Source organism: Arachis ipaensis, chromosome B3 (genome assembly GCF_059453495.1).
Source record: "Arachis ipaensis isolate K30076 ecotype BB chromosome B3, ASM5945349v1, whole genome shotgun sequence".
Lineage (NCBI taxonomy): Eukaryota > Viridiplantae > Streptophyta > Magnoliopsida > Fabales > Fabaceae > Arachis > Arachis ipaensis.
In genome coordinates this window covers 4513060-4529483 of record NC_142438.1, presented here as the reverse complement: position 1 = coordinate 4529483, position 16424 = coordinate 4513060, and the positions used below count along the sequence as shown (strand labels likewise).

Here is a 16424-nt window from a genome sequence, read left to right as displayed (position 1 = left end):
ATCAATTAATATTTGTGTATAAATATTATAATATTATAGATTATAGATACATACATGTATATCATTATATTATATTTATTGAGACAGATCTTATAGGAAATAAATGATTGCTAGACAAAATGCTGGAGAAAAACATTGAACGTTTTTAACTCAATAAAATCCAACAATCAATGGTGAAAAAAGAATGGTAAAATCATGAAACGGTGACGTGGAAACTACGGAATTGGAGCATAATGTTAATGTTAGTGCAGTGACAGCTCATCCTTGTTCAGTAGTCAGCGTGTTGTTTGTGACTTTTTGTGTTTATCAACAAAACATGCACCCAAAATCAAGCTCACATTACATCCCATAACTTCTTCCTTTCTTTCGCATTATTACTAATTAATTTCACTGATTTACAAATTCCAGATTTTACATCTCTGAAGCTCTGACATTCATTCATACCCTGAATATCACCGCTCCCTGAAAACGCCTGTTGCTGTGTTCCTCTATCCTACCGGTAGTTCACTATTCAGTAGTAATAAAAAGGTTCAATTTTGGTACTTGGGTCTGTTCTCTGTAGTTACCTCTTACAGTATTCAGTAGGTGATTAAAAAAAGATTAAATTTTGGTTTTTGGGTACTTTGTTTTTCTTATTTTTTTCCTTTTTTTAGTTTGGTATGATGCCAGCCTTTTCGGTTTCCATGTAGTTGCCTAGGAGCTTTCATGATTGTTATTCAACTTAACTTTCCGTGAGTTTGAAGGTTCCAAAAATTACTTTTTTTTTTCTTTCTTTCCTCACCTATTGCTATGTAATTAAGTAATTTAAAAAGAAAATTGTGGTTTAGTGTTTGGTAGTAGGAGAAACCTCAATTTCTGGATCTGCTCTTCTTACTATAAAACGGTGTTCTGATCATAGATCTTTGTGCCAGGCTTGTGATTTGGGGTTGTGGATTGATCTCTCTCTTTCTCTGCTTAAGTCAGGTCCATTTTCTCTTTCCCTCTCTCTTTCTCTTACTTAAGTGTCTGTCACTATCTCCTGGTCCATTTGATTGGTTTCAGTTTGATTTGGTTCATGAAGTTTTGATGTTTTCAACTAATTAATGTGTGCAAAGGCTCATAATATGTGTTGACCCTTTGGAAATTGGTTCAGGATTTGAACTTGAAAGATTTTGACAATGGCAGCCAATGCTTCTAATGGAGCAGCAAAGCAACCTCCTCAGCCATCTCCCTTGCGCTTCTCCAAGTTCTTTCAGGTCATCCCTCACATGGCATTCTGTTTTTCTGATTATGTTCTACTGTTTTTGTTGCTTTGGATCCAGTTATGTCAAGGAATTGGTAATCTACTATTGATGGTCTCTCATAGAGTCCTGTATTTGCATATACTCCCCTTCTCTTATAAATGAATCTTTGATTGTTGGATCTGGTAAATGTTACTACTTTGGTTTCAAAATAACTGTGAATGTGGATAATGTAACAAAGTGGTACATGAGAAAATTAAATTTTAGCACATGTGGGTCAGTTATACTACTTTCCCATGTCACTATCACATTAGCATGGTTTATATCACGTGGCAGATGTGTATGCAGAAGCAGAATCATATTACATCTCATGATTGAGAAGTGAGAACTCATTTATTACCTGGATAATGTTTTTGCCAGGAAACCTTTCTTTTTATTCATGGCCATTTCTTTTTCTCCCTCTTTACACAAATTATTGGTTCCCTAACTCTTTCTCATTGAAAACAGTCCAATATGAGAATTTTGGTTACTGGAGGAGCTGGATTTATTGGCTCTCACCTAGTTGACAGATTGATGGAAAATGAGAAGAATGAGGTCAGTGCAGTTGAGATCTTTCTGTACTGCTATGCATAGATCTGAAGTGTATTTGTGATTCAACAAGTGCTATATACAACTTCGGTACAGCATCTCACCGTGTGTTTGTCTAATCAGGTCATAGTCGTTGATAACTTCTTCACTGGATCTAAAGACAACCTTAGAAAGTGGATTGGTCATCCTAGATTTGAGTTAATTCGTCACGGTATAGTCTTCGCATTTTGTTTCTGTTGCAAGAAGCTTGGTAGTTAGATAAGATATGAAAATCACTTTTCTTTATTTCCATGTGCTTACTTCTCTTTTACTATTTGTAGATGTCACGGAGCAATTACTGGTGGAGGTTGATCAAATTTACCACCTTGCTTGCCCTGCTTCTCCGATTTTCTACAAATACAATCCTGTAAAGGTAGGATTTTTTAGAGTCTGATCTATTTCTTTACAAAAATCTTTCCATTTGTCACTGTCAATGGTAAATTGTTCTATCTGTTAAGTAAGTTTTTGTTAAACTATCTGATAGTTGATGGAATAACTTTGCAGACCATAAAGACAAATGTGATTGGAACACTGAACATGCTCGGACTTGCTAAGCGAGTGGGAGCAAGGTTGGGGATCTATGTTTATTGTTTATTTTATAATCTAAACTGCTTGTGGAAATTGCTTTTACTAATTTGTAATTTTGTTCAACAGGATTTTACTTACATCTACTTCAGAGGTATATGGAGATCCCCTTGTGCATCCACAACCAGAAACCTATTGGGGAAATGTTAACCCTATTGGTATGTAGTTAATCAAAGTTTTTTATCTATGGAAATCTTAAACAGGGCAATCCACTGTTTAGTTTTAGCATGTCACAGTGGTTTATCATATATGTTGTTTGAATTGTATCTTGACACTTGACATTCATATATATTCCAAAGCTTGTTATATTATAAGGTCATACTCTAAACATAAAATGTGGATGCAGGAGTTCGAAGTTGTTATGATGAGGGCAAGCGAGTTGCAGAAACTTTGATGTTTGATTATCATAGGCAACATGGAATTGGTAATTCCTTATCCTCTTTTCCTTGTGATGTCTTCTCATTGATAGAGGGTATGGCAGTACATGTTTTCTTCTGCTACTAACTCAATGTGATGTTTATTTCCATCTGTCCACAGAAATCCGAATTGCAAGAATCTTTAATACATATGGACCTCGAATGAACATTGATGACGGCCGTGTTGTCAGCAATTTCATTGCTCAAGCACTCCGGTAAGACGAATATGCCGATAAATATTCATGAATTGTTGATTGCTAGTATCTCATTTATTTGCTAGGCCTTCATGAAATGATTTAAATACCTCCATTGAGCTGATTAGTCTCGGATCCAATTCGAGCTGGATTCTTCAGTTGCTACTTCTCATGTAGTTTTTTGTATGTGACAGTGGTGAACCCCTAACGGTCCAACTTCCAGGAACTCAAACTCGCAGCTTCTGCTATGTCTCTGACATGGTATATATACGAGGCATTTCTCGTTCATGCTTTGTCATATTTTATTTTACATACTAAAATAGCTATCTCATTCTGCTTGTGTGTTTGCAATGTACCAGGTTGATGGCCTTATCCGTCTAATGGAAGGCGAAAACACAGGTCCAATCAACATTGGGAACCCAGGTTATAGTTTAAACTGAAACCTTTGTATAATGATCTTTCAGACAAGTACTAACTTTTAGTCCATGGCTTTATTCTTTCAGGCGAGTTTACTATGACTGAACTTGCTGAGACTGTGAAAGAGGTTAGTAATTTGCTTTCTTCTCTAACATTGACACAACAGTAGAGGAGACTCACATGCAGTTGTTTTCACGTGAAGTTTAGGGTTGAGAACCGTTAGATGAATTAACATATTTGACTAAATTGTCATGTAACGATTCTCAACTATCAACTTTACAAGAAAACAATTGCATGTGAGTTAGGGCATGTGTGTGTAATAGAATAGATCTACATTCATTAAGGAAGTAACTAATTTAATGTTGCTTATTGCATCAACTATGGTTTGTTTATGCAGCTTATTAATCCAGATGTGGAAATCAAGATGGTTGAGAACACACCAGATGATCCAAGACAGAGAAAACCAGACATAACAAAAGCAAAGGAATTGCTTGGTTGGGAACCAAAGGTCAAGTTGAGGGATGGCCTTCCTCTTATGGAAGAGGATTTCCGTTTGAGGCTTGGTGTTCCCAAAAAGAACTAAGATTGTTCTTCCTTTTTGTTGTTACACCTTTATCACTTCATGTCATTATGGATTTTTATTTTTCGAATCATGACTTTGTGTCAATGTTAGATATTTCATAATAATGGATATTTTGGCTTGGAAGTGGATAATATTAGAAAGGGCAATATGGATCTTGCCATGTTGAATTATATGAGATGTTCAGCTTAATTTGTTCTTTTCTTTTCTTAAAAAAAAAAAAAATTAAAATACAAATGAGTTAAAAGATGGTTAATGATCCGCTTGTTAATTTAATTTTGTTCACCATCCCGACAAGCTATGGGTTCAACTGTTGACGGAGAAATACCATTCTTCTAAAGATGATTGTTTTAGTCGGTCTCGAGGAAGGGGATCTTATGTTTGGAAGAGTATATGTCGAGCTTGAGATATCCTGAACGAAGGTTTTAGTTGGTGCATTGGGGATTTGGAACAGAACTTTTGATTTTTTAAATGGAGAAGAGAGGGGCGACTGTGTCAGGAGATGGATTATGTTCACATTTCTGATTCGGATCTCAGGATCTTGGACCTTTGGTCATCTGGACAGTGGAACCTTGAGAATATCTATTCTCCTCTGAATCAGTCTCTGCAGAGCAACATTAACTCTTACAATCCAGATATTCAAGCTGGTTCAGAGGTCGGTTGGTGTTGGACTGGTGCGACCTCAAAGGTTTATGATGCTCATAGTAGTTATTTGTGACTCAGTAAGAAGATGTTTAGTTGGGAGGATAGGGGTAATTGGCTTTGGCTTTGGCGTCAACATGTTCCGGAAAAGCACAAATTTTTGGCCTGGCTATGTCTTTGGGAGGCTCTTCCTACTGCTGCATTTCGTTTTAGGAGGGGCATTTCGCACACGGATAGCTGTCCACGATGTTTCTCAGGTCAGGAATCGGTTTTACATTGTATTCGGGATTGTCCAAAAGCCTAACTTGTTTGGCAAGTTTTAGGGATCTTCGATCAACCAGTGGATTTGATGAGTTGGTTCTTACATAATAGCAAACAGCGCCCTTTTAGATTCTTTTCTGGTCTCTGGTGGATTTGGTGTTCGAGAAATAACGAGATCTTTCATCCTCACGAATATTGGACCACAGACAAGGTGATTGGTATGGCTTTGTCCTTAGAAAAGGAGCTCCGAAATATTTTTGAGTTGCAACGACTATCTATCCCCTCAACCATTAGTGGCTCTTGGATTCCCCCCTCAGTGGGTACCTTTAAGATTAATTGTGATGCTAGCTATCCTGGCAGTGGTGCTCGAGTTGGTTTTGCTTGTGTTAGCAGAGATTGGAAGGGAAGGTGGCAACGAGGCTGTCTGGGAACAATTGAGGGTCGTAGCATTTTGTAAGGAGAGTTGTTTGCTATTTGGAGAGGTTTTCTTTTAGCATGGGACTCGGGACAAAGAGACATTATATGTGAGACAGACTGTGTGGAGGCTTTTACTATTGTCAATAATTTACAAGATTGCTCTAGGTTTATTGATCCTTTGGTGTTAAAAATCCGATATATCATGTCTTGCAAATGGCGTGCTGATCTTCGGTTGATCTTGAGAGATGCAAATACAGTAGCAGACATTATGACAAAGACTGCAATGAGGACTATTTCTCCCCAAATGGAGCTTCCATTGTCTTGGAATGAGTTTGACAGTAGTATTCAGCGGGACTGGACTGCCTTTCTTAAGCAGTTTTTTTTCTTAGTTTTTGTTTATTTTCTTTTAAGTCACCCAAAAAAAATTTGATATACATTTTATACATATATTTAATTATGAAATTATTGTCTAAAAAACAAATGTAATTGTGAATAAAATTAAATATTTTATCCTATCAATGTATTAAATTAAATTTATAAAAAATTCAGGTAAATAATACTCAAGAAATATGTAAAAAGTAAAAACCCAACAACTATATTAAATGCTTTAATTGCTCATCATGTTTATAACAAAAGGGTTGACTAAGGAAATTAAGATTTGAGATTGAGAATGTTAAGTGAGGGGAAAAAGACAACCTCAGAAGTCAGCAGTTAAGTGGGGAACATGACACGTGGCAGCAGATGTTGGTGCATGAAGTGTAACTCACAGCAGCATTTTCTGCATCTAACCGAACTTTTCTCGCCTCCTCTTAATCACAGAAAAAAGAGTGTGAACGTGTGATAGTTGTTGCATTTGCATCTATATTTGGATCCTTCACTCACCTTCTTCTTTCGGCACGATCCCATTTATTTCCATCATTTCTTCCTTCACTTCCAATCTCACGTCAAATACTCTTCCATTTACGTTCATTAGGTAGGCAAATTCAACTTGTCATATTCAATTATTTAAGATCATTACGCGTTCGGTGTGAATTCCATCACTATCTTCGTCACTTTGCTTTAAAAACAGCCTATTGAAAATTTGAATTTGGTTAATTGAAATTCTTTTTTAAAGTTTCCGTTTTTGTTCCAATTTTGAATGGTATAAATTTCAATCTCTTGATCTACTTCATCTTTCTCTCTCTCTCTCTGTGTATATATATAAACGGGTCTGTGATCATAGGTTACTTGGAATAGAAGCTAGTTTAGGATTGATCTTTGAAGCGCTTAGATCAGGTTTATTGCATGCTCTCTCAATTTCTGTCTCTCTGTTCTTTATTTGTTTGATGGATTTTAAGCCATATGATTTGCTCTATGAATTTTTTTTTACCTCCTTGATCTTGGTGTGTAGGAATTGAATTTTAGAGGACCTTGCAATGGCATCGAAATCTCCTAAGGATGATAACCAAGATGGAAAGCAACCTCCCTTGCCATCTCCATTGCGTTTTTCCAAGTTCTTCCAGGTGAATTTTGAGCTTAGCTTATCTATCTTGATTCGGAAATTTCTTGCTACATTGTTCTGCTTTCACTGGCTTCGTGTTAGATATGGTTTTTGCAATCTGTAAATTGTTTCATAGTTTCAAAATTAAGATCTTGTAGCTACTCTTTCTTATTGATTCTGCATTTGTTGGAGAATTCATTTAGGTCTTTTCCATTTAACTTCATCTTACATAGCTATGGTTCACATGTCTGTCTATTCAAATGTACATACATCTTATAATTGTTGAGTGAAGTTTGTGAATTCGTCATGTGATTATGAAGAGGACTTCTATTAGAAAGAAATCCGATAGTTCACGTGATATTTTTTGTGATGATACCTTGCTTAACCAACATTTCTTTCATTCTTAACTATAGCCCAACATGAGAATTTTGATCACGGGAGGAGCTGGATTCATTGGCTCACACCTCGTCGATAGACTCATGGAAAACGAAAAGAATGAGGTCAGTTTGTCATCCTTTCTTATAATATTGTGTTTTTTGTCACCTCCTATTTAATTCTACTAACTACCATCTTCTAATCAGGTCATTGTTGCTGATAACTACTTCACTGGATCCAAGGATAACATCAAACATTGGATCGGTCATCCAAGATTTGAGCTTATCCGTCATGGTACAGTCCATCTTTTTAACTAACCAACTGTCTTATATGCTGTATTATGTGCTTAGTATATTATGTTTTGCATTGCTTATAAATCTGCATAAATTAACTATGCTGATGCACATTATCACTCTTATCCCTTTCTAGATGTCACTGAAACTTTGCTGGTTGAGGTTGATCGGATTTACCATCTTGCTTGCCCTGCTTCTCCTATTTACTACAAATATAATCCTGTGAAGGTATTCTTGAGTTTTAATTTGTCTTCAATCATCTTCTTCTGTCATGCATCATTGGTTGAAAAATGAACCTTGAGAAACCAACTAATGTGCAAAGAAATAATATTCTTCAGACAATAAAGACAAATGTGATTGGCACACTGAACATGCTTGGGCTTGCAAAGCGAGTAGGAGCAAGGTTGGAAAACTTTCTATGTCAAGTAGTAACAATTTCAGCTTATACAATCAGTTGGTCTCAGTTCTTGTTTTATTTGCAGGATTTTGCTTACATCAACTTCAGAGGTGTATGGAGATCCTCTTGTGCATCCCCAACCTGAGACCTACTGGGGCAATGTCAACCCTAATGGTACATGCTTTTATATCAGTCTCAATCTGTGTATCTTGGCTTCTTGATGTAGTGTAAAACTGTATATGCACTGAATCATTGTGCTATAACAGGTGTGCGAAGTTGCTATGATGAGGGGAAGCGTGTGGCTGAGACTCTGATGTTTGATTATCATAGGCAACATGGCATAGGTAAAATGAATTTCTGCTCTTGTTTTCCTCAAACTTGGAAGCTTCTTTTCTTTGCAACTCAACTTTGTTGTTTACATGCTTTTAATGTAGAAATACGCGTTGCAAGAATCTTCAACACATATGGACCACGCATGAATATTGATGATGGCCGTGTTGTTAGCAACTTCATTGCTCAAGCAATTCGGTAACTGAACCTCTTTCTCTCCTTATCCGATGGTTTCGGCCATAATTACATGAATTCACCAATTAGCTGACATACTGTATACGAATTTACAATTTATCTGCATACCAGAACGTCATAAGTATACTTTCAACATAAAACATTTACATGTGACTAGCAATGATGCTTACAATTTCTCACATAATCATTGGTGTGTTGTAGTGGTGAGTCCTTGACAGTCCAATCCCCGGGATCACAAACCCGAAGCTTCTGCTATGTCTCTGATTTGGTATGCATGCATGCATATCCGTCTTTGCATCCTTGTTTCATTGAATTAGTATTTGTAAGCTGATTGATTGTGTTTATTGTGAAATCATAGGTTGATGGCCTGATCCGTCTCATGGAAGGATCAGACACTGGCCCAATCAACCTTGGAAACCCAGGTTAGACCTTATTCCAAACCTTGTAGTTGCTATCATTCCTTTCTTGCACTGTGCAAATTATATTGAATCACTCTTCTTTTTTGCAGGTGAATTTACAGTGCTTGAACTTGCACAGACAGTGAAGGAGGTTAGTTTAAGCTTCTACCCTTCTAAGTAGCATTAATCAGAAAACACCGAAAATGAAAACAGAAACCAATAAGATCCTAATAAAGTTTGTAATTTGTGTTTGCAGCTTATTAATCCAGCTGTGGAGATAAAGACAGTGGATAACACTCCTGATGATCCAAAACAGAGAAAACCAGACATTACAAAAGCAAAGGAAGTGCTTGGTTGGGAACCAAAGTTCGCATTGAAAGATGGTCTTCCTCTTATGGAAGATGATTTCCGAAAGAGGCTTGGTGTTGCCAAAGCCAAGTGATTTTATTCTCTCATTTTTTGATAACATGTCATGTTAAATTATAGATAATAAGCGAGGCCAAGCTAATAGTTTTCTTTTTCTTTATTCATCACTTTTTATAATTATAGTTATGATGTTAAAGAAGTTGTAGTGCCTCAAATTTTGCTTCCTCTACTATCACATCAAGAAATCAAAACTTTTGTTTGACAATGGAGTTGTTATTTAGTTGAAATAAGTGAAGTCCCTTCTTTCTGTTCTCTCTCCTCTTTTCTTCAGAATTAAGGCCGCACTGTCCTATTACATATCGATGATTTTTTATTCAATACTTGTTAAAATCAACGTTTAAACTGGTTTCTTTTATTTTAATCAACTGAGCATAAATTAGGATTTTAATGATTTAACAATTTTGATACTTGATTGTTAACCATTTTTTTCAGTAATTCTGAAAAAGACTTCACCACTGTGATCTAATTATAAAATATTTTTTTATATAATCATTTTATATATTTTAGCAATTTTATTAGATTTAGCAATTTTATTAGATAAAAATAACTTGTTCATACATTTTAAACATAACTACTTATTTAAAATAATTTTTCATTTAAAATATATAAATATAAATTAATTATTATAAATAAAATTATTAAAATAAATTTATATATATATTTAGTATTTTTAAGGATAAATATTCTATCCGGTCTTTAACTTTTTTTTCCCGTAAGACATAACGCTCCTTAATCATCATTAACCTTCGACTATACCATTGATGTGTCAGGTGGCAACTCCAAATAGTTACGGGGATTAAAATTTCCTTGTCTATCACCTCCTCTTCTTCCTTCTCCTCCTCCCCCTCTTCTTTTTTCTCTTCTTTAGACCCCTCATCATCACTACTCACCTCTACAGCCGTAAAATTTTTCTGCAAGAGGGTCATACCAGATTATGTCCCAAGTACTTCCTCTCAACCTACATTAAATTATGAGAATAGAGACAGTTTGATCAATTTTAGAGAAACTTGTCTCATGGCAGTTTGAGTCTTAGAATTTGACTCGAAACAATGAAGACCCAGTAGATTCGGGTGTTGTGGAGTGCGATTTCAAAAATCCTTCGACAAGGTTCGATCGTGGCTTCGATCAAAGGGGTGGTGCCACTGAGATGGGAGCCACGGAATGGGTTAGTGCGACGATAGAGAAACAGAACGAAAATACGGTTAACAGTGTGAATTTCATTCGCAAAAAGAGCTTTTTAGAGGACGATGATTCAATGTTGGTAGCGATGGAAGGTCTCTAGAACGTTTAGTAGTGTCAGAAGAAAGTAGGGGAGGACCATGTCCATGTGGTGGTGTTGGAGGAACCCGGATGGATGTCTGTGCAACCATTGATGATGGGTCTGAAAAAGAGGAGGAGGAGAAGGAAAAAAGAAGAGAAGAGGATAGAGAAGGAATTTTTAGTCCCCGCAATAATTTTTTTTTTTTTTGTGGAAAAGGGGGTAAAAGACCCAAAAAAATAGAAACTAACAAGAGCCTCTCAACCTTAGAGAACCATAACTATCTAACCAGAGAGAATTCCTAATGTCAGGAGACAGAGTATCAAACAGATGAAGATCAAGAGGAAGATGCTGTCCTTTCTTGGCAAAAGTGTCAGCTACAGTATTCGCTTCTCTCAGGGTATGCTTCCATTCAACCTTATGAATGCGGCTACTTAACAAGCTTATATCATCAAGGAGAGGTTTGCAAGGATGAGAATTAGTACAACCTTCTCTTATAAAATTAATAGCCATGGCCGAATCAGACTCAATGAGAACATGAGAGAATGCATTTGCTACCGCAATGTGCAGACTCTTTACAATGCCCCAGAGCTCAGCTTGTGTGATGGAGCAGCTACCTAAGTTGCAAGAGAAGCCAACAACAAATCTGCCAAGATGGTTACGAAACACTCCTGCACAAGCTGCATTGTTTTCTCGCTTGAAAAATGATCCATCCACGTTCAACTTCATGCAATTCTCTACAGGGGGATACCATTTTATCATGCTTATAGCTATAGTATGACTCCTTTTCAATTGAGAGCTTTTCCTCATAACGCTCAACATCTCTTTTCCACGGGATTTAATAACTTCAAAAGCTGTTGTTGGGTGCATCCTCTTACCTTCAAAAATATATTTATTACGGAAGAACCAGAGACATGAGCTTGCCACTCCAAAAATACATGACCAATCAGTTGCATTAGATAAATTGGCAAAAAGCCAATCTCTAATAGTCATGTCGAAGAAATCTGTAATAATGTTGTGAGCCTTGAAGAAGTTCCAAACCGCTTTGGCAAACGGACAATCTCTAAGCACGTGGAGAATATTTTCATCCGCTGCATTGCAAACCGGACATTGAGCAGAATTGGACATATGTCGTCTTCTCCGTTCTACATTTGTTAGAAGCACGTTGTGGGCCACTAACCAAAGAAATGATTTGATTCTTTCAGTTCCTTTCCATTTCCAAACCAATTTAAAGAGATCATCCGAGGGTGTTGCATCATCAATAATTGATTTGTATGCTGATTTGAGGGAGAAAGAACCATCTGATGTACCAGACCAAGAAATGCTATCCATTCCTTTCCATGGCGATGGAGGCGCCATTGCACTGATCCTCTTGATTACTGAGTCTGGGAGCCATTCACTGAGCTTCGTTAAGTCCCAGGACCCTGAAACAGTAAGGAAGTCCATCAAATTACAACAAGTATCTAAAGGACTGATTACCTGAGTTGCATGATGCTCAAGTTTTCCAAGTTCCGGCACCCAATTGTGCTTCCAAAAATTTATGTTTGTTCCCTCTTCAATATGCCAAATAGTATTTCTTTCCACCCCATTCCAGGTTGTGCATATGTCTTTCCACAAGTTGGAAGCCTTATTCTTCCTAGAGACCCTTGGGAACAAATCTTCTCCATAGTTATATTTAGATCTCAACACTCTGGCCCATAAAGAGTCCTTCTTTTCTATTAGACCCCATCCCATTTTCATCATGAACGCATGATTCAGATCCTTTGCATGTCTAATACCAAGGCCTCCTGATTCTTTGGGACTATTTATCTTCTTTCAACTAACAAGATGAACCTTTTTTGATTGATCAGTTTCACCCTAAAGGAAGGACCTGCATTTACGATCAATTATGTCACAAGTAGCAACTGGTAAAATAGCAGTTTGCATTGTATAACTAGGTAAAGAAGATAAAACAGATTTCACCAGTGTTGTCCTTCCGGCCAATGACAAAGATGAAGCCTTCCAATTGTTGAGCCTAGTATTCAGCTTATCAATAATCCCACTATAGGTATTCTTCGACAATCTAGAGTGAAGGCGAGGGACCCCTAAATATTTACCAAGATCATCAGTTCTTGAAAATTGGAGGGAGTTGCTGATTTCACTTCTGACATTATTACCCACATTAGCGGAAAAGAAGATATGAGTTTTCTCATTGCTGACTTTCTGTCCTGAGCTCGAGCAAAAAGCATCTAAGACTTTGTTAATAACCTCGGCCTGTTCGGCTGTTCCATGCTAGCTTCGGCAAAAAGAATGAGATCATCCGCAAAACATAGATGGAATAGCTTAGGACCATCTTTCTTGAGACAAATAGGCTTTCAAAACCCCAAATTCATTGCAGAGGTAATAAGCTGAGAAAGTCTTTCCATGCAAAGGACAAAAATATAGGGTGAGATGGGATCTCCTTGACAGATTCCTCTTGTAGGAGAGAATTCTTCTAAGGCTTCTCCATTCCATAGAATTCGCATCTTTAGAGTAGAAATACAGCAAACAACCAGATCAATGAAATTCTGAGGGAGACCAATATCTTGAAGAGTATCCTTGATAAAGCTCCATTTGAGTCTATCGTAAGCTTTTTCTAAATCAATCTTTATTGCCATCCAACCTTTAGAGCCCTTCTTGAGTCTCATGGAATGTATCACTTCTTGAGTAATGACAATGTTATCTGCGCTATGTCTTCCCGGGACAAAACTACACTGATTGGGTTGAACACGTTTTTCCATCACTTTTCTCAATCTGTTGGCAAGGATCTTTGTAACAGCTTTGTATGAGATATTACACAAACTAATTGGGCGCATTTGCTTCATGTGAGTAACCGGCTCCACCTTAGGAATAAGGGTAATAAGAGTTTCATTAATCTCCTTAATCTTGTGAGGATTAGAGAAGATATTCTGCACCAGCCGACATAAATCAGTTCCCACCACTTCCCATTGATGTTGGTAGAAGATGGCCTGAATGCCATCCTTACCTGGTGCTTTCAGGCTGCCCATTTGAAAGATGGAATCCTTAATTTCTTGATTAGTAACATTGCTGCCAAGAAGATTGATCTCATAATTATTCAGGGAAGGAAAAGCATGATTCAAAATAAAAGGATTTTTCGGAGTGTCATCCTGGTAAAGATTCACATAGAAGGTAGTAGCCATGACTTCAAGAGTGGAGTTGTCCGACACCCAATTCCCATTATCATCCATAAGGGAATTAATTTTATTTATGCGCCTTCTAGCCATAGTCGTGCCATGAAAATACTTAGTATTACGGTCTTCAAATTATATCCAATTGCATCTTGACTTTTGAAACCATAACAACTCTTCTTGAGAGAGGATCTGCTCATATTCTTCCCACAAATTTGCTTGCAAGTCTTCTAAAAAAGAGTTGCTATTCAAATTAAGACTGGTGGCAATACCATTTAATCTACGAAAGATCCTGTTCTTTTTGAAGAAGATATTCCCAAACACAGAAGAGTTCCAAATTCTAACAGCATCTTGAAAATTTGAAATACAATTAGACCAAGAATTTTGCCAACTCCAATTATTTTTAACATCACCGAAATCTTAATGAGTAAGCCATGCTGCAGTAAAACGAAAGGGTCTCCTTCTTCTGTTAAGGGGTTGAGGAAAAGCAAGCTGAAATAAGAGAGGAGTATGATCTAACTTCATCATAGCCAAGTGTTTGACTTTAACATCAGGGAAGGTAATCTGCCAGTCCAAGTTGCACAAGTCTCGATCAAGTCTCTCAAATAAATTTCCTCGCTTCCAAATAAACGGCCAGTCAGAAAAACCCAAATCCATCAACCCGTATTCAGACACGCAAGCTTGGAAATCAGTACAAGCTCCCTGAATCTGATTCAATGATCCTCCCTTCCTTTCATGAGCGTGGAGCATGGCATTAAAATTACCAACAATACACTATGGGGAAGAGATATTCTGACTAATAGAATTAAGACAACTCCATAACTCCTTTCTCTGACTTCTTTGAGGACTGCCATAGACAGCTGTAAAGAGCAAGAGAACAGAATTTTTACCAACAACCTGCATATGAACAAATTGAACATGGTAGTGGAGAACAATAACTTGCCAGAAATTAGTGTCCCAAAGACACCAAATACCTCCCGAGTGTCCTCTAAATTCCTCCACAAAGACGCCATCAAAACCCATATTTTTCTCGAATCTTATTGCCACGGTCCCCACTAACATGGGTTTCAAGAAGAAGTATGAAATTAGTTTCAAACTCTCTCCTCAAATCTCTAATCAGAGAATGAAAACCCTTTTCACCAACTCCACAACAATTCCATATAATAAAATTAATGAATAACATAAATGGAAGGAAAAAAAAGTCACCAGAGACCTAAACTTAGGACAGGGCAATGCCCTTCCTCTACGCAACTATTTAAAATTGACATTTGACACTATTATTTGATACAGACAGCCATTTGTCATTGGATAACAGGGATTAATATGTTCATTTTTTGGTTAAGTACAATTTTGGTCCCTAAAATATAGCTGAAAAATTTTTTTCGTCCCGAACCTTTTTTTGTATACAAAATCGTCTCTAAAATTTAACTTGGTTTTAAAATCATCCTTACCTTAGGGACCAAAACTGTACGGAGGTGGCGACGAAAGCGGAGGCAGAGGCGGATCATGGACAGCTTCTTCTTCTTCTTCTTCTTCTCTTCCCCTTTATTCTTCTTCTTCTTCCATAACAGAAACACTTTCTTTTTTTTATTTTGTAATTTTTTTATTACGAGTAATTTAGTCCAAAATGTTAATATTTAAATAAAAAAGACAATTTTAAAATTTGATTTTAAACATTAGGAACGATTTTGTATGCAAAAATTGGTTAGAAACAAAATTTTTTTTAGCATATACTTTAAAAACCAAAATAGTACTTAACCCTTTATTTTTCTTAATGAATAGAGGTCTGATTGAAATTTAAGAATAATTAGAGTGCATTATAACTCACAGAAAAAAAAGCTACGGACCAGATAAAATATTTATTATATTTTTAAATATATTCCAATAAAATAAAATAAAAATTTATAAAGAACTATTTTATATAAAATTAATAATTAAAAATTATTAAATAATTTAATTTAATATATTTAACTAAATTCAAATATTTAGTTTCTATCTTCTACCGTAAAGTGGACCTATCGCCACATCAGCTCCCTCCTTATTCTTTATCCAAACTTGTCGAAATTCCAAAATACCCCACCGTGCCACCGCGTCCATGGTCCAATAAACACACAATGCACAGAATGACAGAAAAACGAGAACATGCCACAGAAACTGAGAAACAAGACAACTGCAGAACTCAGAAGTTTGGGGTTTTTACTCTATTATGCACATCTTCATGACAATGAATTGGTACAAATTTTTTTAAAAGAATATTCTAAAATGAAAAAACAAATAAAATAAAGAAGTGAATAATTAAATATTATTGATTTTGTAATTTATATTGTATATTTGTATCTAAGTTTTATTAATTCAACTGTAATTGAATTTTTATTTTTTATTTTATTGTTTTTTATTTTATTTTAGAAGAATTTGATGTTACATTTTGCCTTATAACTTGTGCCATCGTATACATCAAACCGTACTAATTGATCACTTTTCATATAATTCAATAAATATAAAAAGAATTATAATAATTTAATAGTTAAAAAATACATAAAAAGAACCTCAAGGAATTTGGCTCGATTGTACACGCTAACTATTTTAAAAAATACGAGAGATGAAAAAAAAAATTAGAGAACCATTTAAATTTAAATAGAGTGAATACCCTATCCAATGAGGCCCTCAAGGAAAAAAAAAAAAAAAACACCAAATTCGGTTCCTGATATTTTTTTTTTGGGACTGATTAGCTCCTGTGCAAAAAAAA

At 36.1% G+C, this 16424-nt stretch overlaps 2 protein-coding genes across 11 annotated transcripts; both read left to right on the top strand.

Moving 5' to 3' along the window:
* The first annotated feature begins 243 nt into the window (after positions 1–243).
* Positions 244–4231, top strand: LOC107629120 (UDP-glucuronic acid decarboxylase 6). 8 transcript variants are annotated; one of them, XM_088508197.1, is made up of 14 exons: positions 244–499; positions 912–963; positions 1133–1235; positions 1728–1814; positions 1932–2019; positions 2129–2220; positions 2352–2416; positions 2502–2590; positions 2779–2856; positions 2970–3063; positions 3237–3303; positions 3402–3465; positions 3546–3586; positions 3857–4231. In XM_088508197.1, the coding sequence occupies exons 3-14, from the start codon at positions 1158–1160 to the stop codon at positions 4040–4042; spliced, it is 1029 nt and encodes a 342-aa protein (XP_088364323.1). In that variant the 5' UTR covers positions 244–499; positions 912–963; positions 1133–1157; the 3' UTR covers positions 4043–4231. The 8 variants fall into 8 exon arrangements, with proteins under 8 accessions (XP_088364323.1, XP_088364328.1, XP_088364326.1 ...); XM_088508202.1 differs by having other exon boundaries at positions 1728–1818; positions 1939–2019; XM_088508200.1 differs by having other exon boundaries at positions 261–499; positions 899–963.
* Positions 4232–6196: 1965 nt separating this feature from the next.
* Positions 6197–9507, top strand: LOC107634110 (UDP-glucuronic acid decarboxylase 5-like). 3 transcript variants are annotated; one of them, XM_021117834.2, is made up of 14 exons: positions 6225–6332; positions 6582–6634; positions 6750–6861; positions 7253–7339; positions 7421–7508; positions 7644–7735; positions 7846–7910; positions 7990–8078; positions 8171–8248; positions 8339–8432; positions 8631–8697; positions 8788–8851; positions 8938–8978; positions 9084–9507. In XM_021117834.2, the coding sequence occupies exons 3-14, from the start codon at positions 6775–6777 to the stop codon at positions 9267–9269; spliced, it is 1038 nt and encodes a 345-aa protein (XP_020973493.1). In that variant the 5' UTR covers positions 6225–6332; positions 6582–6634; positions 6750–6774; the 3' UTR covers positions 9270–9507. The 3 variants fall into 3 exon arrangements, with proteins under 3 accessions (XP_016193171.1, XP_020973493.1, XP_020973492.1); XM_016337685.3 differs by lacking the exon at positions 6582–6634 and having other exon boundaries at positions 6197–6332; XM_021117833.2 differs by lacking the exon at positions 6225–6332 and having other exon boundaries at positions 6449–6634.
* The last annotated feature ends 6917 nt before the right edge of the window (positions 9508–16424 follow it).

Bases quoted from the DNA above. Each gene is read 5' to 3' on its own strand.
- LOC107629120 (XM_088508197.1), top strand. From the start codon at position 1,158: ATGGCAGCCAATGCTTCTAATGGAGCAGCAAAGCAACCTCCTCAGCCA. The intron at 2,591-2,778 runs GTATGTAGTTAA...ATGTGGATGCAG, and splicing joins GGGAAATGTTAACCCTATTG to GAGTTCGAAGTTGTTATGAT. The intron at 3,466-3,545 runs GTTATAGTTTAA...TTATTCTTTCAG, and splicing joins AATCAACATTGGGAACCCAG to GCGAGTTTACTATGACTGAA.
- LOC107634110 (XM_016337685.3), top strand. From the start codon at position 6,775: ATGGCATCGAAATCTCCTAAGGATGATAACCAAGATGGAAAGCAACCT. The intron at 7,509-7,643 runs GTACAGTCCATC...ATCCCTTTCTAG, and splicing joins ATTTGAGCTTATCCGTCATG to ATGTCACTGAAACTTTGCTG. The intron at 7,736-7,845 runs GTATTCTTGAGT...AATATTCTTCAG, and splicing joins ACAAATATAATCCTGTGAAG to ACAATAAAGACAAATGTGAT.